This window comes from Triturus cristatus, chromosome 12, assembly GCF_964204655.1.
Source record: "Triturus cristatus chromosome 12, aTriCri1.1, whole genome shotgun sequence".
NCBI lineage: Eukaryota > Metazoa > Chordata > Amphibia > Caudata > Salamandridae > Triturus > Triturus cristatus.
Genome location: NC_140595.1, coordinates 71113809 through 71140132, shown reverse-complemented (window position 1 = coordinate 71140132; position 26324 = coordinate 71113809). Strand labels below are relative to the sequence as shown.

The 26324-nt window shown below is 46.2% G+C and overlaps 1 protein-coding gene across 2 annotated transcripts in view; it reads left to right on the top strand.

Moving 5' to 3' along the window:
• SPPL2B (signal peptide peptidase like 2B) overlaps positions 1-26324 on the top strand; it is a 116313-nt gene that overhangs the window by 68681 nt on the left and 21308 nt on the right. For both annotated transcript variants that reach the window (XM_085639663.1, XM_085639664.1), the window contains exons 10-13: positions 56-137; positions 1463-1537; positions 2415-2477; positions 9432-9531. In XM_085639663.1, coding sequence (XP_085495789.1) covers positions 56-137; positions 1463-1537; positions 2415-2477; positions 9432-9531 — 320 coding nt within the window. The remainder of the gene's footprint in view (positions 1-55; positions 138-1462; positions 1538-2414; positions 2478-9431; positions 9532-26324) is intronic.

Below are 26324 nucleotides of genomic sequence, written 5' to 3'. Positions count from 1 at the left end.
TGTGTGATCCATACAACAGGCACAACACCATCAGTTATGTTTCTGTTTTTCTTAGGTGGGCCTGGATCCTTCAAGACATTTTGGGAATCGCCTTTTGCCTCTATATGTTGAAAACAATACGCCTGCCTACTTTCAAGGTAAGATAATCGGCCAGTGGATTACCAAAATAATGAATGGGCACGCATTTGGGTTAGAAAAATTGCCATAAACGTAAATATTGTAGGATTTTGTATGAGCCTCGGTTGGGTTGCCCCCACGATTGTCGAGATTGAGGAAAGCATTCACTCGAGTATTAGAACTATCTTTTAGAAGTATGAATTCTTGGTGGCTATATCATCATATAGCCACCAAGAATGGAGGCACAAACCAAACGCTTTTGATCAGATTCAATATGATTTACATAAATATGTGTGATTTCCTGGCATGGGTTTTGATGTGTTAATGTATCCCCATAGAATATCTAGAACAAAAGGAAAAGTATTAAGCTGCACAGATTAAGGTCACCTTACGTTTGTAGCAAGACTTTGCAAATCCAGATCTCTTCCGTGCCGTACTCCAGTTTATGGGTCACCTGAGTATGGCAGGATAGCTGGGAATGGCAACGTGTTCCTAAAGCAAAGATAACCTCTTTGGAGTGTATTGACCACTTTAATCCTAATCTTTTCTGCCCCTGGTCCCACAGACCTGTTCTCCCATTGTTGATGCATCTGTGCACCTTAATTCTTGGGCAGGTGGAGTTGCAAGTGATCCAAGATCTAGGAAGTGGCCAGAGATTACATACTCTGTTCATTCAAAAACATTCACCTTTGCAGATGAGAAATCCAGAAAAATAAAGTCTCTTGTTCGAAAAAATTTGTGGTACTAATTCATCAGTTCACAGATAATTAGGTTACGTATCATTATGTTTTGTGTGTAGTGTTGAGCTCTGGGTTGGTGAGTCAATGTAGAGAACTACATTGAGTTTTGGGAAGAGTCAGCCTGGCTTTAAAAGAGATGTAACTATTCACTTAAAATAGTTGTCATTGATTACTTATAAAGATAAAGTTATTTTTAGGTAGCAGGGGGATGAATTTGCTCTCTGCAGAAATCATTGTTAATGATGGCAGTTTCCGGATTAAATCCGGATGAAGGACTTAACTAACATTTAACTTTGTCAAATGTGTAAATAAAATGGGTTATCATTGATCTGGATCATGGTTTCACTTTTTACAGCATTTTAAAATGGCAGACCTTTTAAGTAGCTATTTTTTTTTTAAAGAACAAATGTATTATTAAACCACCTTTTAATGCTACATTGTGTTTAGTAAGCAAATACAACTGTTAAATGATTGCAACTGTGGTTAAGCGATTCATTACTGACAGTAAAGGCGAAGCATGAATTTTGAGATGAACGTTGTTCTTTGTCTAGTCCCCACGTTCTTTGAAGTAACCACTAATTTCTTTTATTTGTTGTTTCTCCCAGGCCTGCACTTTACTTCTAGTAGTACTTTTTATCTATGATGTGTTTTTTGTGTTCATCACTCCATTTATTACAAAGGTAGGTTCTTCGCACTGTAATAAACGTTACTCCTTCTTACTCTCTGCACTATATCGTAACATGTTCTCACTTAGTTTTACTTTAAAAATAATATGTATATCATAATATATGTTTTGACAGTGGAAGGCATCTGATTTGAAGTAGAACTTACTCAGAAGTCAACATAAGGGAGGGGACCTTGGAAACTGAAGTCCATTTCATTGTTGCTTCACACTTCTACTTCCAATTGTACTGTGGGACATGCATTTGTACTGTGGGGCAACCATTTGTTTACCAGAATGTATTTATCAATGGCCTTTGCTAACAAGAGTCCATTAGGTGTATTGACTTTTGCTGCCATTCACAACTGGCACACGTTTGGATAATATAGACTTTTTTGTTTTGGGATTTCAATTACATACTGAATACATGAAGGTTGTCTGCTACTGTAATATGGGTTTTGGAGTGACTGTTCAGTTGTTTGTGGCAACATATGAAATATGTTTCTGTTGAGAGCCTCACCAGACTACTTAAGGGGTCCTAACCTGGGAATATTCTGCTTAAGTAAACAATGCTTCTATACAAATACACAGTTGTTATATTTTTGCAGAACGTTGATACTAATTTATTTTAATCCTAATCTTAAATCCTTGTTCGTTGTGAGGCCCTCTCCAGTGGTACTGTAATTTAGTGGTATCTTATGTGAAGCTAGAAACAGTTATTGCAAGTGAAATGTTGTGCTATTAAAGATGTAGATGTCCGCAGGTAAAATTGTATGTAAAAGTGTGTCCCCCTGACCCTCTGTACCTGACTGCTGTCATCCTGTTTGTAGATCGATTGATGGACTTTAAGGTCATGTGTTGATTTTGACTCAACTGCTCCTTTTATTGTTTCCCAGAGTGGTGAAAGCATAATGGTGGAGGTGGCTGCAGGCCCGTCTGGGTCCTCCACGCAAGAAAAGGTATTGTATCAAACTCCTTTTCAGTTTTCAGAAATAGTTCACTTTATGAAATCTTGTAGACAACGTTAGCATGGAAGCCTTGGTTGTTCGGATTTTCTCATTGTCTAAAAGGTTTAGAGTCTGTGGCACCAAATAGCATATGAAGATGGCATTACAGCAGCATGGATGGATACTTAATTTAGTGATCAACACACAGCCCGCGTTGTGATGGTTTAGCGTTACAGAGTAACCGTTCAGACTCTCGTTTTAAAATGAATTACACGGGGCAAAGGGAGTGTGCCCTTTCAAGGAGCGTGCTCAATATTCCCTCTAAGACATGTAACCACCTAAAAATCTCCCCTTCATGCTAATGTGTCAATGAGATCCCAGAGCTTAATAAAATCGTGCACTTCCCTGCAGGAGAAAAATATCTGTTCCATGCAAGATTTTCTGGTAAAAGGGTACCTTGGCATCCAGATCTTCCAAAATGGTGATTTGCATTTTGATGTAATTTGCATAAAGCAGGAGGCTGTGCAGCTGCTTTGCAATCCCTTGGAAATAGTCCGTTGACTGTTTGTGGAGTATTTAGTGCAAAGTAACTCTCCCATTGTGCAAGGATTCATGTGGTTTTCATGTTATGAATTCAGTGCTAGCCAATCCAACCTTTGAGGATTTGTTAGCTCGTAGGTTGCTGCGGTGCAAGATTATTTGGTGCTGTTGACACTACCTGCCTGCCTTTCCTTGGAAATATTCTTCGTGGCCCAGATTCTAAAACTTTGTAAGGCAGGAGACAGTTGAGGTTTCTTCCATTGCTTGTCAGCTATTGAGAGAATCCAAGAAGGTGTTGGTCTGGCACAGTCAACTCTGAAAAAAGTAGCATCTAAATCATGGGTACTCGCAAACATTTTCCAAAGGGCCAGAAAGTATGGTTTGTTATGTGCCAGAGGGCCGCATTAATGCCAGCACGGTGAAAGTGGGGCTTTGTGTGGGGGAAGGAGTTTATGTGCTTGTAGGTAAAGCAAATCATGGTGTGGTCAGTGAGTCATGGAGTGCTTTTGAGGGTTGCACTCCATACTGTCCTCTAAAGGAAGCCACTATTCTCTAATAAGTCATAGATTTGACAATACTGTTATGTGGTCTCTGAATCGCTATCCCTGTACTGCACCTTGGGGTAAGGCTTCTTTGCTGCTATAATCACCTTGAGAAAGTCCAGTGTAAAAAAAAGAAGTAACTTCATTAAGGAATCTGAAAGAAGCGGAATTGTACAATGTAAAACCAGAAAAACTAGTATCAATCCCAGCCTTCCTGTGTGATCCTAGGCAATTGTCAAATTTCATTTTGCCTCCTTTTTCTTCGTTCTAACATATAAGAGCACATTGAAATACATGAGTTCAAGATGTACACTGTAAGCTCCAAATGGGGTATATGATGGGGGGACTGGCAGTCCCGGACATATTTAAATAAATCTTAGCTGGACAATTGGTGGAAGTCAACGACTGGGTGTTTGCTGATCACGATGGACCATTGCACTGGGTGGATAAAGAGACTATGGACCGCTGGGGCCATGCGGGTTGTTCTGTATCGACGGTAATGGTAGCAAAACTTACCAATACATACCCAAACGGTGGTGAGCATGGAGAGAAGCCACTAACGACTTAGGATTGGGGAGGGGTTAAGCTCGCTATTCAAACTCTATTATGGTTTCGCAGAGGTCGAACTTATGGGCTTTTCGAAATGGGCCCTGATTGGCATAGAGCGCCTAGGTGATATCTGGAGAGAGCAAGTACTAGTAAAGTTTGAGGTCTTACATCAAGAATATGAAATGGCAGAGAACGAGCGATATTGAGACCTACAGCTTGGGCACGTCCTTAGAAGACATATAGTGTCGGGGGAGCAATTGCCAGAGGTGGCGCCACTTGGGGATCGCCTACTCCCAGAACCGAAAACGGATAGGGCCATTTCTACTGTTTACAAAAAGCTGGTTAAGAACTCCCCTAACCCAATGGTGGCATTGAGGAAAGCCTAGGAAGAGAGCCCTGGAGCCTTTGACGACGATGATGATTGGACAAAGGCCCTGCAAAGACCGCGAGAGACAGCGATTTGTACCCATTTTAGATTGGTGCAACTGAGAATCCTATATAGATCATACTGCCCTAGAGTGCTACTTCAGAAGATAGGATTGGGAGACTCTACTCTCTGCCTGTGGGGGTGAGGGCAGGAAGACACATTATTTAAAATCCTTTGGGGTGCCCAATAATACAACTCTATTGGGGAGAAGTAGTACAGAGAATGACTTGAGTGCCAGCTCTAGGGGTTCCCCTAGACGCAAAATGGCTCCTTTTGACTATAACAGGGATGGCATCCTGGCCAAAATACCAGAAGATTTGGCTGATGGTTGCAGATGGGGTGGCTAAGCACTGTATTCCCCGGGCCTGGGGTACAGTGATTTCCCCCACGAGTCGAAGACTGGGAATCTGATTTGTACTGGTGACACCGGGCGGAGCATGCAGTTGTTCAAAGCAGGGGCCGGCCCAAGAAGTGGGAAAAGGTGTGGGGCAACAGGCACCGCTTTCTGAGGGTACTAAGTGGGGGGGTGCTGGGAAGGGGGAGCACCGCATTTTAAATTACCTGCCGTGGACTGAAAATGTCAATAGCCATAAAGGCTCCATTCCACATGCATAAGCAGGTCCTTATCTTGATATATTCTCTGCTCTGATCAAAATGTATGCTAAAAGATTGCTGCAATTCAGTTACTGTATTAGCTGTATGCTGGGCGATGTTTGATAAAGAGTTTTTCAAAAAGATCTCCACTGTACAAAACCTTCTCTTGTGTTTAATAAACTGTGATGTTGTCCATGTGTAATAACAACCCAGGCCTCCCACAGGGTTCCATGTAACAAACGACTTGCCTCTTAGTTCGCTATTGGCATTGTACGAGTAGGAGAAGGCGTGAATGTTTGTACATTCATTTTCTTAAATGATCAGTTTTAAAAAATATACTACTGAATGCACGGATAAAATCTGATGTACTAATGTGAAACATGTCTGCATGTCCATGAAATATATCTTTTGAATTATGAAGAAACTGCATTATGCGTTATTACACGTTTTCCAAGATTTTTTCAAAAATGAATGTGCTCCTAAGTTAAGTGCTGAACGCCACCTTATTTCCTTCCTCTCTTTTACTTTGGTTAACACGTAAATAAACTCTTGCCTGTTTATTTCTTGTCTTTTTGACTGTTGGTGCTGTCTCAAGCAGTCCAGTGCGTTGTTCAGCTGGGGGCGCATGTGAAGCCCAGGAGTGCCGCAAGCGGCCCCTGGGCTCTACTTTGGGTATCACTGATGTAAATTAATTTGAAGAGAAACTCCTTGTACTCAAGAAGTGGTCTTTGCCCATACTTGGAATTGGGCGTAAACAGTAAATACATTGTACTATTAGAGAAGAATAGTATCTTAAGATTTCGTAATGGACCGATATTTAAAGTTAAAATACACTCTATAGATGTTATATTTGTAAGGCATTCTTAGGAACAATGTCTGCCCACTAATTGTATTGGCCTTCCAATATTATGCTATTAATATAGGTATGTTTACGTTCGTTTTTGATTACAAAAAGAATTTGTTACGGCTAGTTGTGAATCCTTGGAGTTTAGACACTTGTCTTAAGTTAATTTCCTGTCAGATTTTTTTTCTTACGTTGTGCTTAAGTGTTTTAGGTTGTGCTTTAGAAAATATTGCTGCCTTCAACACCTGTCAATTGTTTATGAGAAGCCTTTGTAGCATGTTTGTGTGCTGTTGTCATCATCTAATGTCCTGTCCATATAACCGTTTTTAATGGTAACAATGTCTTGCAAGATATAGCTAAACGCTCTGTAGCCGTAAATAAATGACTGGATCATTTTCTTTGTTCCCTGTTGTATTCTACTTGTTTTTGTATAGCATACCATACACCATCGCCACACCCTTCTGCCACATTGCTTTTTATAATCTCGATGCACCTAAAGGTAGATGCTTAAATCAGAGGGTCCACTCTTGGAGGACTCGGGCAGGTTTCTTTGTTGGTACTTACTGCAAAATGCAAATTTTACCTGCTGACCCATATCGGTCACCGCCTCCATGGTAATGGCTGATGTCTTTCTTTACAGCACTAGAGTGTGGTCTGAATCTATCGAATTGTATCATTCATCCAAAGAAAGCAACGTTTGGGTCCATATATAAGGCTAACAAAATAATTTTAATTGGATGCCTTCACATTCATCTGACCCTTCTCCAGGCTCACTCTTAATAAACCCATTTATATGAACTTGCAAGATAACTAAATAAGAAGAGTCCTTTATCGCCACATAGCGTCTACTTGCTATTCACCTGTGCTGCCTTTCTTTCCTTTCAGTGAGTCTCAGCGTAATGTTTCTCCGTAAAGCTGATGTTTACTCTTCATTGAGCTTGTGGGAATAAAAAAATTCAGTACCGTCCATTCCTTTTTGATTGAATGTTGAGGTGTATGTGTGTGAAACTCACGTTGATACTCGTGCACAAGGAGGTGGTAATGGTTTAGTGCTTTGAGCTGCACTAATATGAGTAGTGGTTGAAGGCATGCAAGCCACCTCTGCTCTGAACAAATACAGATTTATGAATGAAGGTTAATGATGTCACCTTGCGAATTGGCTGCCTATCCCTGTTCTGTCATTATCAGTTAAAAGATTCAATAAGGCTTCTCGAAAGGTACTAACCCAGCTATAGGTTTCATTCCAGTATTCATGACTGATTGGTCCAAAATCAAAAGAAAGGGTGCAGTGAGACTGTGAATGGCCACCCTTCTTATAATCTTTGAAGGCTTGGAAACTGCTTTGGATTTATCTGCACCTATGAACAGATTTTGGACAGAAGAACATTGTTGAGAAAATAGGGAGGGTGGGTGAGTCATTGGAGCTGCAAGTGGATTAGTAGGTGGGATCGCTTTTGTCCATTAGGCCGAGTACCTTTGATACATAGGCTCTGCGTACTCTGTTATCCGCAGGTAGTTGAATGTTGTAAATCTGTTCTATGGGTACAGTCCCTGCTCAAGCTTACGTGTGGCTCTTCAGTATTGGATAGATGAGAAACCTGCCCCTTGTGAGTGTTTTTTCATGGCCAGTCTAAGTCAGTTCCTTCATTCGGTCTAGTACACGCCATTGAGAGAACTGGACTTTGCACTTGCCCTCAGGTCAGAGGAAGTTCAGTCAGAGTAGATCAGCTTCCCTTCTTCCCCCAGGACAGTGCTGTCTCAAGCTGTACTTTATTTTTCATGTTGGCTTTCAGAGAATAGTCCTGAAAATTCAGCTCTTAGCTACCCTTCTTTTAGTCTGTTAGCAGAGTTCTTGGCAACGGTGAAACAAGTGCAAACTAATTGCTCTTGAAGGCCAGAAAATATCCTAAATTTTACTACAGGTAAAAGGTTGTCTGGCCTAGGTTTGAGTTTTACTACATTCTGAGTTTCCTTTCCTCTTCCCTTGGGAGGGCGAGAATGACTTGAACAGATGTAAAAGTTAAATTGTGTATTGATCATCTCAACTCCAACATCTGCGCTAGGAATAGATGGCTTTCTGATGCAGTTACCTTTCACTGATGATGGGCAGAGGATTGGCTGAGTGTATATTCCTGCTTAGCCCCATCTATATTGAAGACTTTAACCAGATTTCTGAAGTGTAGACCCCATGGGCAGCTGTATGTGACACATATGGTTGTGCGCCACCATCACAGATAGTCACGACATCCTTATAACAAGCATTTGCAATGCAAGTGGTCTCGCCTTTGGGACCTTATATGTATTTAGCTATGCAGCACATTAGCCTGGGTGCTGAAACATCTACTGTTCTTTAACATGGAGGGAAAGTAAGCACCAAACTGCGTGACACGCCAGGTATGGGAACACATGGAGAGAAATATTGTCTTTCAGCTGAGAATGGTATAGTCAAAGCTCTGTTTTTATTATAAAATCAGGGCCTACGGTGGTCATATCACTGAAAATACAAGATTTGAAAAAAATATTATTGTCTACGAGTGTTCATGGAAGAGAATTTCTGTGGACTGGAATCTAGAGCTTGCTAAAGTGGTTCTGATATTTTACTGACCTCTGCTGGTCGTTTCTTTTCAAAAAGGTAAATAGAGGCAGTTGCCAGAAAAATTTAAAAAAAGAAAGTCCCTCAGCAGAAAGCAATTCTGGTATTTTACTGACCCCTACTGGTCGTTTTCTATCAAGACAGTTAAATAGAGGCAGTGGAACAGAAAAAAAGTCCCCAAGCGGAAGCAGACCAGTCCCAGGGCTGATCTCCAGAGCCCACAAAGTACATACACATATAAGTATATACTAAAGTGTGAATGCTCGACCTAAAAAGGATCTACCACCCACCCAACATATGTGACATCCTACCCAAAACCTATAGCACACAATCGGGCATACCGCCTCCATTGCCTTAGCCATTGGTTCTCCCGCTAGATTTAGTGGCTTTGCGTGAAATGTACATTACTTATTGGTCATAAGGGTTTTTCAGGGCATTTTTCTGTTATTGTGAAATATTCTTGCCCCCTACCATATTACATTTGTCAACTTCATCTATTTATTCATATGTGAAGGGCAGCAGGGTCCAGGATGTTTGGGTGTTTGTCGTGTGGATTTAAACCTCAATTACATTTATTGCCTTCCTTTTTGGGTGTTATTGTACCCCTTGTGGTTACATCACTGTGGTTGGCATACAAATTAACTGCTCTTGCAGCCGTGTTCCATTGACATATTTATGTGCCCTGGAACCCCATAAGCATTGGGCTATAATTTAGTGGCATCAATGACCTAAGAGGAAAGTGAAGAATGCGGTGCGTACCAAATGCTTGCTCTCCAGTATGATTAGCAAGGGTCCTCTCGCCTAGTTCTTTCATTTTTTCCAATGCCTTGTTTTGCCAAAAGTACTTTGTTAATCCATCTTTTCCTCCTCTTTGCAGCTTCCTATGGTCTTAAAAGTACCCAGACTTAACTTCTCACCCTTGGCACTGTGTGACAGACCATTCTCTCTCCTTGGTTTTGGAGACGTCCTAGTTCCAGGTAATGTGAAGAATGGGCAGCAGGAGGGTGGCATAACAATTGTACCCATGTCTCTTGGGTGAAGGAATGAGGGGAGCCCATGGTGTTTTTTTAAATTTCACAATTTGCAGTGAGGTGGACCAAATCAGGGAAGGCTCCTTGTAAGGTTGTAGACATTGGTGTACATGTAATCTTTCATTCCACATGGCCAAGAAGTAAATATCTGACTCTAAAATCATAACTTTTTGTATGCATGTTTTCAGCGTCCGTCTGGGTAGCCTATGTAATCTTATTTCTCTGAAAAGGAACAGTTTCAGAACTAAACCTCTTACACGTTTGGGACTCTAACTCTAGTCCCAATTGGCTTCTCCTTTTAATAACACATACATAAGTTTGGTGCTTTTATTGCACAAAAACAGAGTTTAAAAGCTCCATATTTCGCAGACAAGGAATATTATTTTGTGGATATGACATCATTTCTGTTGAATAAAGGTTTCAGTCAACAGGGCACCAAGTGCCTCCTTGATTTTCTACACTCCATTAAAGTAGTCTCTAAGCGTGACAGGGCATTTAGATAATGACCACCACAAACCTCTGTTTACAGCTTTACCATTGCCCTTTGGGTTTAATCAGCAATCATGAAAGCTAGCAGATGCCACACTTATAATTCCTGTTTGGGCCTTTTGATGATTGTGCCTTTAAGTCAGCAGTTGCAAAAATGTGAGTGCTACAGGCTAAGTGCTTTACAACAAAGCAAAGCTTTTTTATTTTGAAAACTCTTTTATTTTAATCTACCTCATTAAATGCCTTTTTCTACTTTTTACTGCAGACCATCAGATGGTAAAAGGCAACATTCCGTTGTTGTTTTCTATAAGAAATTCCATATTTGGAAAATCATTTGTAGGCCAGCTACATCAAAATTAACATGTGATATACAAAAAACATAATGTTTAATCGCTCGACTATGTTCGCTTAATGACATCTTGTGGTTCTAGTTACATTTCCAAACCTTTCTGGAAAAGTAGACCCAGTATCGGACTGAGGCAGCACCAAAAGAACACAATTCACATTTTTGTGCTGTATTTTTTTAATCGAGTATTGAAGTTTCAGGCTACTTCATATGTAGAGTGAGCCTGCCAATTAAGTGCATCTCAGAGACAAAATGTAATCCATATTTTCGTATCATGTATGGCCGTAGATACACATGCTCTGCATACATCGGCCATCTAGTGTTGGTCATAGATGTTACAAGTTGATTTTGTTCAAATAAATCTTTTCAAGTCATGGAGTGCCCTGTGACTCCTCCCTTAGTTGGTAATAATGTGCATGGGCATTAACTCCATTGTTAAAATGTTTTTTTTCATCGGGTTGGAACACGTACCGACGAGGCCCCCAAACTCAACTTGCTCCGCTTACCATCACTATCTCCACCAGGGACGCCACATTCTTACTTGAATACGGACATCCCCAGTATCTATACCACACCAGATGACTACTGTTTTATCTGCAGCCCACAATATTATTACGTAGAACCTCCAAGGGAAACAAACCTAGTCATTTCCACTCAGATCCTCCTCCAAAGATGGAACAGTCGCATATCATGGGGTCATACAAAGAGCTGCAGATTACCACAGGGTAGGCATGCACGTCATCCCTGAGGAAGAGACTTCCTTGTAAAAACACTCTCAAAGGTGGACCACTCTATGCAGTTTCTTCCGATGCTTAAGTCTACCACAGACAGTCAGAGTCTGTCAGTACCTGGGTGGTTACTTCGAGCATGGATAAAAAGACAGACCTTCTCCCACTAATCCTACCTTTATATCTGAAAGAGACACGTTGGTGATTGATTCCTTACCTTAAAATATCTCCAGGCGTCAGACTGGATCCGGAAAGTTTTCGTCAGCAGTACCCCTGCGCGTCGGATGGTGGCGTCGTGTGGCTCCACGTCCGTCCCTGGCGTTGTAAGCGCCAAGATGACGTCACGGAGACTACTTAGGCACCACCCATGCACGCTAACGTCAGTTCTTTCTTTTTCCACGCCAGCAAGCGCAGATCCGGTTAGAGCACGTACCCTAGTCACTTTTTGACCATACTTTTGAGACTTTTTGTCTTCTCCTTTTGAGTCTTTGACTCCTGGTTCCACGTAGGGATGCCTGGGTTGAAGTCCTGCGGGGCCTGTCGCCGCACGATGTCGGTGGCCGACCCCCATGGCGTCTGTCTCTACTGTCTGGAGCGCGACCATGACTCCCGGTCATGTTACGACTGTCTGGCCATGGCTCCGAAGGCATTCCGGGAGCGGTCCCGTAAGCTGCTAGAGGCCCGGCAGTTGTCTCCGTGCCGTTCGAGGTCCAGGGGTCGATCGAGCGACCGATCGCGGAGCCATCATCATCACTCCTCTGGGTCGAAGCCTTCACACTTGTAATCGGGTAAGAGACGACATAAGAAGTCGAAGAAGCGTTTTCGCTCTCAGACGTCCCCCCATTGGTCTCCGGACGCAGACGAGGGGGCCGGGGGTACTGCCCCCGCGGTTCCTTTGGAGCTTGTGAGTCCCGCGGCCTACCTGCCCTATCCGGGTCTGCCGGCGACTCCTGCCCTGGTGCAAGATTTTCTTGCAGCCATAGACCGCCCTCTTCAGGCCTCGGGCTCCCGCCGACGCGTCTTCGGGCCCCGCGGTCCCAGTTGAGGGCCCTCCCTTGTCCGCCCGTGGCTCCGATCCTGGCACCGCAGTGGGTTCCGTTCGTTCCGCCACTGCCTTTGCCCGGGTTTCCGGACAATTTTGCCCCTAATTGGGACACTGAGCCGGACCGACGCCGTCCGGCGCCATTCGACAATTTGTATTTCCCTGTCCCTCCCCCCACCTCCGCAGCCTGTTCCAATGAGCAGTGGAGGAAGGGGACGTGGTGGAAAGGACAGAAGAGCTAGAGGATGCAGGTGGCCTTGACCTCTCCTCTGACCCTGGTTTTCTTTCTCCTCCTGCGGTGGCCACGGAGGAGGGGGCTGCATACACTGTGGTGCTCTGTAGATCAGCTGAGGCCCTTAACCTCGACCTGCCTACGGTGACCCTCAAGACTAATCTCCTCACTGAAGTGCCTCAGCCAGCGGCAAGCTCTTTTGGAGCCCCTGCTTCCGTTCAATGAGGCCTTAACTGACGTCTTGATGGTCACCTGCTATAGACCAGCCACGGGGGTTCCCGTGGATAGGAACGTAGCCAGGTGCCATCGCCCCGCCTCGGGTGATCCTGATTTTCTGTCTACCCACCCAACCCCGGGGAGCCTGGTCATCCAGGCCTCAACTTCCCAGAGCGCATTTCCTACCGCTCTGCCGGATAAGGAATCCAAGAAGCTGGAACAGTTCGGCAATAAACTGTTTTCATCTGCCAGCTTAGGGCTGCTGTCGGTGAACACCGCATGCCTCTTGGGCTGCTATTCCCACGCTGTGTGGGACACGGTTGCGCAGGTGCTGCCTCAGTGTCCGGAGGAGGCTCGGACAGTGCATTCCCAAGCTGTTGCTGAGGGGAAAGATGCAGCAAAGTTCGCCATCAGGTGTGGATTGGACACCGCGGACTCACTGGGTATGGCGATTTCCACGACAGTGGCCCTCCGTCGCCACGCCTAGTTGCGGTCCACTGGTTTTTCAGGGAATGTGCAAAGTTCTCTTATGGACGTGCCCTTTGATGGCACTCGCCTGTTTGGCGATAAGGCAGATGGTGCGCTGAAGCGTTTTAAGGACTCCCGGGCTACAGCCAAGTCCTTGGGTCTCTCCACCACGCGCCCGGCCATGTCTGCTTTTCGTTCCTTTCGTGGCCACGGAAGGGGCACCCCGACACAGCGCAGCTGCAGACGTGGTTCCCGTTGCGGCGGCACAGGGTGCCAGCCTGCGGGTCAGTCAACCTCCACTACCGCAGCATCCGCCTCAAAGCCTTCCTACTCCGAGCTTTGGGCCTCACCCCACGCCGGTGGGTTGCAGGATTCGCCATCACCTCCCCCACTGGTGTGCCGTTAGCTCGGACAGATGGGTGCTGCAAATAGTTCGAAGGGGCTACTCCCTCTCCTTTGAGACTGCCCCTCCAGCCGTGCCACCTCAGTACCACTGCATGTCGGGGGACCATTTCGCGCTTATCCAGCGGGAAGTCATGGCCCTCTTGGCCAAGGGGGCCATTGAGCGCGTTCCTGTGCCAGAAGTAGGACGTGGTTGTTATTCCCACTACTTTCTGGACCCCAAGAAGGACAAAGGGGGCCTGCTTCCCATCTTGGACTCAGGAACGTTAACCGCTTCCTCCGGAAGGAGAAGTTCAAGATGTTGACTCTAGCTCAGGTCTTGGCTGCCCTCTAGCCCGGAAACTGGATGGTAGCGTTGGACTTACAGGACGCATATTTTCATATCCCCGTCCTGCCGGCCCACCGGCGTTACCTGCGGTTCACAGTAGGCCACGAGCACTTTGTTTGCTGTGCTCCCCTTTGGCCTTACCAGTGCCCCCCGGGTGTTCACGAAAGTGATGGCGGTGGTCGCAGCTCATCTGCGCAGATCAGGGATTTCAGTCTTCCCCTGACTCGACGACTGGTTGTGTAAGGCGGGCTCGCCCCAGGCAGTCGTCTCCCACCTCCAGACTATGGCCGACCTCCTGCATTTGCTGGGGTTCTCCATCTACGAGCAGAAGTCGCACCAGAGTCATTCTCAGAAGCTCCCCTTCATCGGAGCGGTTCTGGATTCGACGCAGTTTCGGTTTTATCCTCCCGAGCAGCGAGTCCAGGATATTCAGGCTATGATTCCAATCTTTCAGTCTCTATCCCAGGTTTGTCAGGATGACCCTCCGGCTCCTGGGCCTGATGGCCTCCTGTTTGTGCGACATGCCAGATGGCATATGCAGGCTCTGCAGTGGGACCTGAAGTTCCAGTGGGCACAACATCAGGGCACTCTGTCCAATCACGTCCAGATCTCGGAGGGCACTGCACGACAATTGCAGTGGTGGCTCACGAATCGCAATTGGGTCAATGGCAGATCCCTCTCCGTTCCCCAACCGGAGCATACAGTGGTGACGGACGCGTCCCTCCTGGGATGGGGCGGCCACATGGGAGAGGCGGAGATCAGAGGCCTCTGGTCTCCGGCGGAGTCCCGGCTCCATATCAACCTTTTGGAGCTTCGGGCGATCTGACTTGCACTGAGAGCAGAAGTGTAGTGCAGGTGTTCACGGACAACACTACCACCATGTGGTACTGCAACAAACAGGGCGGTGTGGGGTCGTGGACCCTCTGTCGGAGGCTCTGTGCCTCTGGACATGGCTGGAACATCAGGGCATTTCCCTGGTGGTTCAACACCTGGTAGGTTCTCTGAACGCTAGGGCGTCTGAACTCAGCCGCCGGTGCATGGTGGATCACGAATGGCCAGTCTACAAAAAGGAGCTAAAGGGGCAGAGAACAGGTCATCCCCCACTCAATGCATTGTATACAACAAAGACCTGTTCACACTGTGAACCAATATTTCATACATCCGGATTATTGGCCATAAATATTAGACCCTCATTTGTAGCTTGCGATTCTGTCGTCTAAGCTATTCTACGGTGTGGTTCATTAAAAAGAAGAAAGAGACAAATTGCCTACGAGGAATGTACCACTCCAAACGTGAGTCGTGTAACTGTTCGAAACTGGCGTTGACTCAGCCCAGGAACTGGTGATGAGAAATTGAGGTAGCAGGCGAGTACCATCCTGCTTAACCCTCCTTGGTGGCGCTACCGTGAGGCACCAACACTCCTGCTCACTCCTTTTTCACCACATTTGGGTGTGGGAGACATAAGGTTATTATACATAAATAGTTAATTTGACATTCCTCGTAGGCAATTTGTCTCTTTCTTCTTTTTAATGAACCACACCGTAGAATAGCTTAGACGACAGAATCGCAAGCTACAAATGAGGGTCTAATATTTATGGCCAATAATCCGGATGTATGAAATATTGGTTCACAGTGTGAACAGGTCTTTGTTGTATACAACGGATCACGAATGGCGTCTGAACTCTGACGTGGTGCTTGGTCTCTTTCTGCAGTGGGGAGAGCCTTGGTTAGATCTATTCGCCACCGAAGAGAACGCGCAATGTCATCAGTTCTGCGCGTAGGAATTTCCAAGGCGGCACTCGCTCGGCAACGCTTTTCGTTGCGAGTGGAGTTGCTGTCTGTTGTACGCCTTTCCGCCTATACCACTTCTGCCCAGAGTGCTGAAGAAGATCCGGCGCGATCGGGCCCAAGTCATTCTTGTGGCTCCGGATTGGGCACGAAGATACTGGTATCCCGAGCTACTAAGCATGGCGAGCGATCCCCCGATCCGGCTACCTCTTCGGGAGGATCTTCTGTCGCAGCAGCAGGGGACGGTCCTCCACCCGAACCTGTCCAGCCTCCACCTCCATGCGTGGAGATTGAGCGGCGACAGTTGACAGCTTTTGACCTGCCTTCCGAAGTCTGTGATATTATTCTGGCAGCCAGGCGTCCCTCCACTGAAGTGGTATACGCCTGCAGGTGGAACAAATTTGTGGCTTGGTGCACGGCAAAGGCTGTGGATCCCCTTTTGGCCCCTCTTTCCGAGGTTCTTTTGCTCCTTCTCTCTTTGGCCCAGCAGGGCTCTGCTCTGGGCAATATCAAGGGTTATCTCTCGGCCATTTCTGCCTTTCTACGGCTTCCAGATCAGCCTTCTCTTTTTCTTTTCTCTTTTTAAGTCCCCGGTTGTTAATCACTTCCTGAAAGGCATTACACACACGTTTCCTCCCGTGCCTTTCATCATGCCTCAATGGGACTTAAATCTTGTCTTGACCTATCTGATGTGCGCTCCCTTTGAGCCACTTCATAACTGTCCCTTACGTCTTCTCACTCTCAAGACGACTTTCCTGGTAGCTATCACCTCTGCCAGACGAGTGAGTGAGCTTCAGGCTCTTTCTTCTAAACCTCCTTTTCTCTCTGTTCATCCGGACAAAGTGGTTTTAAAGACTCGTCCTTCTTTCTTGCCAAAGGTTGTCATGCCCTTCCACATCGGGCAGACCATCACTTTCCCACTTTCTTTCTGCCTCCGCATCCTTCAAAAGAGGAAGAGAGGCTCCACTGTCTGGAGCTCTCGTTCTATCTAAAGCACACACAACAGTTCCGGGTGGATGACCAACTTTATGTTGGCTATGTAGGCGCCAGGAAAGGTCAGGCCGTGCACAAATGGACCATCTCTTGCTGTCGTTCTGTACATCAAAGCCTGTTACTCGTTGGCTAAGTAGGAGCCTCCTTTGGCGCTGCGTGCCCATTCTACCAGGGCAACGGCAGCCACTACTGCCTTGGGACGCGGTGTTCCTTCTGGACATCTGTCAGGCAGCTACTTGGTCCTCGCTGCACACTTTTACCAAGCATTATTGCCTGGACAGCCAAGTCCGGAGAGACGGCTTCTTTGGTCGTTCTGTTCTCTGTGACTTTCTGGTGTGATCTTGGTTCGCAGACCCTCCACCGGGGTTAGTATTGCTGGGGTATCTATTTTAAGGTAAGGAATCTATCACTAACATGTCTCTTTCAGATGCACAAGTTACCTACTTGTGTAACGATATATCTGTAAGAGACATTAGTTAGTGATAGATTCCTTACCGCCCCACCCATCCTCCCCGTTCTGCGAACTGATTTCTAGGGTTAAGGTCATCCCTTTCAGGGCCCTAGTTTCATGGCACCAGTCGTCAGTTTCTTGCATGGCTCTGCGTTCCTGGCGCAGAAAGTCATGCACAGAACTGACATCAGCGTACATGGGTTGTGCTTAAGTAGTCTCCGTGATTTCATCTCTGCGCTTACGACGCCAGCGACGGACGCGGAGCCGCATAACGCCACCTTCCAACGCGCAGGGGTACTGCTGCCGAAAACTTTCCGGATCCAGTCTGACGTCTGGGGATATTCTAAGGTAAGGAATCTATCACTAACCAATGTCTCTTACAGATATATTGTTACACAAGTAAGTAACCTGTGCGATAGGACACATTCCTCCAGACTCTGTTGGTGCACACCACCTGTAAACGTGCGGTTGCACAAGCCACTGGGGGATGCCCCCGATAAGGAGAGCAAAAGTATTGATGCTGCAAATAAAATGGTCAAGGTGGGGTCGCCACACATTGGCAGATCGCTTATTTCGTGGGTCTCGCCTCACAGTAGAATAGGGGACAGTGGAAGGAGATGAAGGGCTTGCTATAATAGCTCCCAGAACAGTTTACGAAAAGGGTGGAGGAAATTGAATCAGAGGGCAAAATTATCTCTAAGGCCACCATATGGTGCCCATTGGATGCTGCCGATACAGCAGCCTAGAGGTGAACAACTCTGTCATACTATGATGGCACTAATGGCTCCATATCTCTGGCGTTAATCCACAGGTGCACGAACACCCCATCAATCTACCTTTTGAACCTTTTGATGGTGGGTACCTCGTTGGTCCACAAGCAGACCAAATGTTGATAAAAATTAAGAAAGATAAGATATCTAAGATTATACGGGACCTCCAAACACCATCCACTTCTCTTTTATAGGCAGCAGTACAGCGTCGCAGCAAAGGCCACTTCTCCAGAACAGCCTCAGTCCTACCTACTCTTGCAGCAATCCTACCACCAACAAGCAGGCAAGGGATGTGGAACACACTGGGCAGTAACTCTAACAGGGTCGAGATTAGAAGTACTCTCACTAAGGTAACCTCCACCTCAAAACATTGACTTGCCATTCATCATTCCCAATCAATTTACACCTGTTGAGGGAAAATTGTAACAATTTCTTCCTCGCTGGTACGAAAACACCTCAGATCATTATGTTTCAAGCATAATTCAACATGGATATTCCTTAGAGCTCCACTAAACCCCACCAAATATTCCACCTCTTCCACGCACCCTGAGCACTTAACAACTTTGCTGTCTCATCCAAGAAGGGGTACACACGGCAGGGGGGTTGAGGCATTAAGCTATTGCCCTTAAAACGTCTGGGCAGAAGGGTTTACTCCCCGTATTTTCATATCCCCAAAAAGGACGCTCACTCAGACCAATTCCCTACCTCAGGCCCCTTTAACAAATACATCCTGTTCGAACATTTCCGTATGAGAATTCTACAGTATGTTATCTCCTTACAGCAGCAAGGCAACTTCATGACCTGAAGGAAATCTACTACCACGTACCCGTTCATTCCTTCATTTGCGCTACCTTCATTCCATGGTAAGTGGACAAAACTACCAATTCGAGGTGCTACCCTTCAGGGTTCCCACAGCCTCATGGGTGTTTACATAATGCCTAGCAGCTGTGGCTGCTCACCTCAGAAGTGAGGACACATACACTTTTCCAAATCTAGACGATTGGCTAATCAAGAGCGCGGACAGACAAGAGTGCCTAGCACACTCTCAATGTGCCATCTACCTTCCCCAATGTTTGGGATTTACTGTAAATGCCAGCAAATTCCACCATCACCCTCTACAAATTCAGCCTTTTTTTACGATGGATTCTCAGTGATGTCACTGGCAAGGCATATTTTCACCTTCAAAGAGTGCTAGCTTTCTAGGAGCTTCTGTATCTCTTTTTCAGCCAAATCGTCGTCCTTCAGTCCGAAGAGTGATGTGTTTACTAGAGATGATCTCTCTGTAGTGTTGGAGCAGCAACAACCTTCTGAATGGCAGGCCCTTCAGCGACCCCATTTTGCAAGTGACCATCCCCACAGACTCCTCTCTTGTTGGCTGGGAAGTGCATCTCCACAGTTTGACAGTTCTGGGTCAAGATGTCCATTTTCTCCCCACACAAGCTCCCCAAAACCCAAGGTAACTCAATCGAGCCATTAGGCACCTGTGCCCCTAATGTTTCCCTATCTAAGCCTCCAACAGGAGTACATGAACACCCTACAGGAAGCCCGCAGACCCACTGATAGAGCATACTATGCAGCAAAGTTGGTTGATTACTGAAAGTCCAAACACCTACACCCCCTAAAACTAGCAAACCAGAACATGTCTGTTATTTGCTCCACCCACAAAATCTGAGTTATTGTATACCTTCACAGCACAAGCCTGCACCTTGCGACTATTGTAAAAGAGGGACACTCTTCCCTTTTAGAATCCAAGTAATTAAAGTCTTCATGGAAGGCCTTAAAAGATGTATCCCACCCAGAGTTCCACCTGCAGATTTCTGGAATATTAATATTGTGCTCACAAGACTCACGCGTATCCACTTTGAGCCATTGTCCTCCTGTTCTTTGAAGCTCCTATCCTTGAAAGTAGTTTTCTTGATAGCTCTCTAAGGCATATGAGTTAGTTATAGAGCCTCACATTACGTGCAGACAGGATTGAGCTTAGAAACTAGCTTAATTTCCATTTTAAGGTGGTCTCTCCTTTCCATGTCAACCAAACAGTTGAGCTACCAGTCTTTTTTTCCTCACGAAGACTAGTTTGCCCAAAGGGCCCTACACTCCTTACACATTTAAAAAAAACCCTAGGGAGTGCTATAGAGAGGCCTTGTCTCAATGGTGGTGGTTCTGTGAATCGGCTCCTAGGCACTAATCCTTCCGCAACATCCTTCCTACTACGCTGCTGCCACCATAATTTATTAACTCTCTGTCCTGAAGCAGGAAGGCGGCTTGTCCGTTGTTTGCCGGCCACTGCAGCGATGCGGTTCCTCATTGCTGGAGGAGGCGTGTCTGTAGTGCGGCCTGTACACCCCTGGGCGGCAGCTGCCACGAGAGCCAGCAGGGCGAGGTCCAGTGAAGCTGAGGGGGCGCCAGAGGTCCCTGCACCATCTGCCATGAGTTTGATATGCTTGGCCAGGAGGCCCAGGGCTACTAACTATCCAGTATAACTTTGATTATCCTGATGCAGCTGGCCTTCCCTCTCGGGCTCCGGCCTCCTGAAATGCGGAGAAGGGTTGTGCAATTCTCTGCCACCTGGTGAACTGTGTGGGCCTGTGATGCCATTCTAACGTGTTGGAAACTTTTTCTTCACTTCTCCTGGCCTCATTCCCTACTGGGGGCATATTGATGATGCCTCCAGAACTTTAGCCGCTCGTTGGGTGTGATTCCCTTGCGGAAAGCAGCCTACCTGCTAGATTACTGAGTGCATGGCAGACTCTGGATATTGTGCCTTACTGATCGCCATTTGGCACCAGCCTCTGCAGTGCAATGGGGGAGTACCTGCGAGGTGCTCTGACCCCTGGTGCCCTGTGGGGGCCTTTAAGGGCCTTATGATGTTGTCCTGGAGTTCTTGTGGCCTGTTCCTCAGATGAGGTGAGACTTGCTGAGACACTAAAGTTTTGCTCTTGTGCCTGGGCTTTGCGACCCCCCCCCCCGTACTCAGCGGCCACCTTGCTAGCCTGGTGCGTGAACAACTGCCTATTGTTCTAGCAGATGGACCGGCTTGCCGCTCTACAGTGAGAAGACGGCTCTTCCTTATTCGGCTCTTACTACTGCCGACTGCTGCCTGTTTTAGTCGGACTTGACTCTGACTGGTTGTTGTACTGGTCACCCCTCATCTCGTGCGCTGTGGGCAAGCATGATAAACCGTTATGACTTAACCTTGGAAGCCTGCAAAAGTCATAAACAGACAGTGGATGCTAGAGGGGACCCATGTGAGGAAAGAGCGGTAGCGCGTGGTGCTATTACCTCAACTAAGTTGTTGGCCTATAGCGGGAGATGAAAACAAGCCTCTCCACTATTGATGCGAAAATTGACTCCCTCACCTGCCATATGGATGACATGAAGGAGTGCCTCGATCCAGTGGCGTAACAAAACGTGACGGGGGGGCCCCTGCAAGATATGCTAAAGGGGCCCCACACACTCACATGTGTAGGGGCTGAGGGGGCCCCCTCTTGTATGGGTAAGCCAGAGTGCCACCCCACACAGCGGGGGCCTTTGTTACGCCTCTGCTTCAATCGTCCCTAACAGCGCATTGATCACACAGAGCATAGAATCGTAGAGATAGATGATATGGCACAACATAACTCTGTGATCAAAGAAATGGCTAAGGAAATGGAATGTATCAAACTCAAGAATGAAGATTTGGAGGCCTGTTCATGCAGAAGCAACCTCTGCATTCTGGGCGTTGCTGAAACTACAGCGATGGGGAGGAAGGAGATATTTTTTAATCTGACTCCCTCTAGTGCATGCTTGTTGTGGAACGCGCGCACCGCTCCATGACCTGTTATTGCTGAATTGCTTAATTATAAAGATCGTCATACTATCCTGTCTCTGGTGAGGGAGACTCACTCTCTCACTTATGAAGGCATGTCCTCATATATCTTTTTTGACTTTACCCAGAGTGTGCACGATGCACAGGGCAAATTTGCTCCACTCAAGAAAAAGCTACAGGAACTCAACATCTCCTGCTCGATGTTGTATCTAGCCGGGTTCCGTTTCACACTCAAGGGCAAGACATTGATTTTTCTGAGCCAAAGGAGACTTCTTTCCTGCTCCATAATTACTGCAGAGCTGCCTTAAGTCCTCCTTCAGTTGATTCCAGTTAATGGGTTCATGGTCTGAGTGATGTTGAATGTGCTCAGCCGGATCTCATCTGTAGGCGGATGCGATTAGCTTTGCTGAGTGGTGTGCTTGTTCAATACAGTCATGGGGTTTTGACCCGTGCCTTTTTAATTGCCATTAACAAAAATCCGTCTGGGTAAAGGGTACTATTGTTCCCCCTGCTTTTGTGAGGACTGTACAGAACTATTGGTTATTAGGTTCTCGGGCCCTTCTAGACTATATGCCTGTTTGTTTTGCTGCATAGGTATTTGCTGTTCTGTACTTGATTAGGTTATTCGACTAGAGTACATTTACAGGGAGATTGTGGCCCAGTGTGGGTGAGGGTATGTCAGAGGGTTTGTTACTGTTTGTTTTCAACATGCTTTCCCCTTAGCTCCTGCTGTTTACTCTATATCTAGAGCTGCCGACTTGCCCAGTGCGGTCTTTATAGAGGCTGTACCAGCTCCATGCCAGCTATTTTTTTTATCAAGCCTCCACATGACCTTAAAATGTGTTGCATGGAACATTAGAGGCCTTGGCAATCCACGGAAATGCTGCCACATTTTAGCCTATCTGACTTGTCATAATATCAGTGTGGCCTTTCTTCAAGGAACATATTTTGCTCCTGGCTTGACGCCACCTCTGGCCAAGTCCTGGTGGGGATCATAGATACTTAGCTTCCTATTCAGCCGATTCACAAGGGGTGGCTATTTTAATTCACAGATCACTCAACTGTCACTATCTGCTCACACTTTCTGACCCATAAGGCTCGTATGGTTCAAAAGGTTCTTATTGGTTCTGGTAATGTTTGACTCTGTACATGTTGCTTTAGTGAAATCGTATGCCCCCCAATGTAGATTTTCCTGATTTCTTTGCACAAATCATTTTGCGCCTCTGCTCGCTTCATGTGCAAGCGTGGCTTAAGTTGGGGAGACCATATTGCAGTCTTGGACGTATCTATGGGCTGCACCAGGGGTACGACTCATTCCCATAATAAGGCGGGTGGTGTCTTGGCTGACTTGCTCCAGGCTAAAGACATGGTTGATAATTGCAGGGCCTTACACCCTCAGATTCGTAACTACACAATTCATTCATCTGTACATGGCTCTTCCTCTAGACTGGATGCATGATCTGGCACTAAGGACATGATTGGGTGGACTACTGCTTGTACTCACTTGGCCCAAACATTATCAGATCACTCCACAGTGGTTCTGTTACTGGAGCTTCTGGGAAAGGTGCCACCCACTAGACTCTGGCAGCTCCCCTTGGAGAATTTACTGGATAGTGTATTTAGGGGAGAAATACGCAATGCCACTAGCAATTACTTAAGTGGAAACGAGGGCTCTGTGAGCTTGGCCTTGACCCTCTGGAAGGCCTGTAAGGTAGTAGTCCGGGGAGAATGCATCAGCAAAAGTGGTGGAATCCTGAACTCCCTTAGAGGTGAGCTGCGGCAGCTAGAATGTGCTATCAAGGCACTTGAAGAGGCATAAGTTCGAGATAGGGACATTCAAGTCCTGGAATCTCTGCATTTTAAATTGGGAATACAAGGTTGCGGCTGGCAGGAAGATATGCTTCTGTAGCAAGTATTAGGGTTCCCACTCCTATGGTGAGGGAAACAGTCTTGGGGACACCCTTGCATCAATGATTCATCCTAATTGGGTGGTGAATCATGTTCATGCAATCTTGGGAGAGGATGGACAGCTGCTTCATGGCTCGAGAGCTCTCCTGGAAGGCTTTACTGCTTATTATAAACACTTAAACAGCTCCCTTGCTCTGGACCCTCCGCCTGCTATCCATGAGTTCCTGGATGATGCCTTTCTGGCATGGCCCACTTCTGATCAGAGGGAAGGGTCTTTATCAACCAATTACGCCGGAAGAAAATAAAGAGGTTATTGCTCACTTAAATAATGGGAGAGCTCCCGGGAGTGATGGTCTCCCGGGTGAGTTTTACAAAACTTATGCTGTGGAACTGGCCCCAATTCTTCTCGCTGTGTATGAGGAATCTTTCAGGACGGGCCGCCTCCCTTGCTCTGTGGCAGAAGCTATTAGAATTGTGCTTCTAAAACCAGGCTAGCCCACTAATCAATATGGCTTTTACCGATCCTTATCCCTCATTAACGTGGACAGCAAACTCCTTATTAAATTCTTTGCTAATAGGCTTCTACCGTTGATGTATGCTTTAGTCCGTCCTGACCAATTGGGGTTCATCCCTCGCCGCTCCATAGCAGACAATCTCCTTACTCTTTTTGCTGTTACACACCAATTGGATCCCCAACTCGAGGTCAGACTTTCTTAGATGCTGCTCCAGCATTTGATTCTATTGAAAGGTGCTATATGTACGCAGTCCTTGAGTGAATTGATGTGGGTAAGGCCTATTTACAGTGGGTTTGGCTTATCTGTACTACTCCACGGGTTAGGTTGCGGGTGAATGATTTATTGGCAGACCTGCTCCCTGTTGAGCGGGGCAGGAGGCAGGGGGTGTCCTTTATCGCCTCTCCGCTTTGCCATTGTTATGGAGCCCTTGGCTTGCCTGTTGCGAGATCTAGATCACCACAGGGGCATTAGATTTGGTAGACTGAATGTCTTTTTATCTATGTACGCGGAGAAAATTCAGCTTTTTGTCTGCAATCCTGCTGACAACTTACCCTTCATCCGGGACATTATTGCTTATGGGCGGTGGTCTGGGCTTCAAATTAATTGGAATAAATCACTCTTAGTGCCTCTCATAAATTCCACTGCCAAACAGGAGCTTGACTTTCCCCTATGCTGGACGACAGAACCGATTTGCTATCTTGGTGTCATGTACCACAGAGAAATAGATACCATTATGAGGGCGAACTATGGTACGTGTAAATCTTGGATTACAGACTCAATTCAGCGGTGAATTAAGTTGCCCCTATCGGTTGCTGGTAGAGTTGCCCTAATGAAAATGGTCGTCCTGCCTAAGCTACCCATTTCAAAATATCCCTATTCTTCACAAATCCTTCTTTTCTCAATTACGTTCCCTTATGATTACCTTAGCATGGGCTGGCAGGCAACCAAGGATTGGGTGGGCTAGGCTACAAAAGCCTTATGACAAGGGGAGCTTTGAGGCACCGAATTTTGAATTGTATTATCTAGTGGCACAAGCACAGTTTGCTCACCATTGTATCTATAATGTCCATTGGGCACTGCATGTAGATTTAGAATGTGGCTTGTCGGATCTGGCTCCTATGCAAGTATATCGCTACACCCAATCGTCCCGTCCAGATAGGGAGATTTATACGATTAAATGCTCGAGCTGGGCGTTGATGTGGCTGGCAGACCTCAGTGGACTTTGCTCCCGGTTTGCAATGCAGGCTGAAGTCGCCCATTATCTGTTCCCACATGTCGCTTCTTATTCGGCGCTCTTTACTGTGTTGGGACGTTAACCGTTTCGCTTAATGGGAGATTTGTTTCCTAATCATAAGCTCCTTTCCTTGGAGGAATTCATTGATTCAAATTCTTCTCTTGTGGGAGATGTGCTTAGTTACATTAACCTCAAATATGTCTTAAAGAAGCTGCTCCCTGCTTTTCCTGAGGCCACAGAGGATTTGCAGCGCTTGTCTTTCCTGCTGGCCAATCACGTGCCCACACACATTGTAACCCACATGTACTCTATGATTTCTTAGGCTGCTTCTGAACCAGAATGGCAGACCCGTATGCAATGGTTGGCTGATTTAGCCCTCGATATTACTGATAAACAATTGTCCTTCTGTTGTGCGCTTACAAAAGATATCTCTCTAATGGGAAGTATCAACGGATCCATTTCAAATATTTACATGGGGCATATCACGATCCTGCCAGCCTATTCAAATATGGGCTACCATCTGACCCCATCTGCTTTAGATGTGCTGCCCCTACGGCGGACTTCTTCCATGGCTATGCCCTAAGATTGCTGCCTTCTGGGCTCAAGTGGTACGTACCTTGTGAAGGAAACTAGGCTTTTGTTGCAGTTATCCTCCCCACTTTTTGTTCCCATTTTAGCTACTAGATTGTATTGTAATTGCATTTATATAAGCGCTTTTTCAGCGAGTAGCACGCTACTTCGGAAACCCTAAAGTATTAGTGGTGAATTAGTATAGTGAAATAGGAAAGTAATTTGAGTGGTGGATATGTTAGTCCGTTATTTGGATTGAGAAAGATAGAGGAGGGATAGACCAGGAAAAAGGTTTGCATTTATATAGTGCTTACTACCCCTGACAAGGTGTTTAAGCACTATTTCTGCGAGTAGCACGCTACTCTGGAACCCATAAAAGATTAGTGGTGAATTAGTATAGTGAAATAGGAAAGTAATTTGAGTGGTGGATATGTTAGTCCGTTATTTGGAT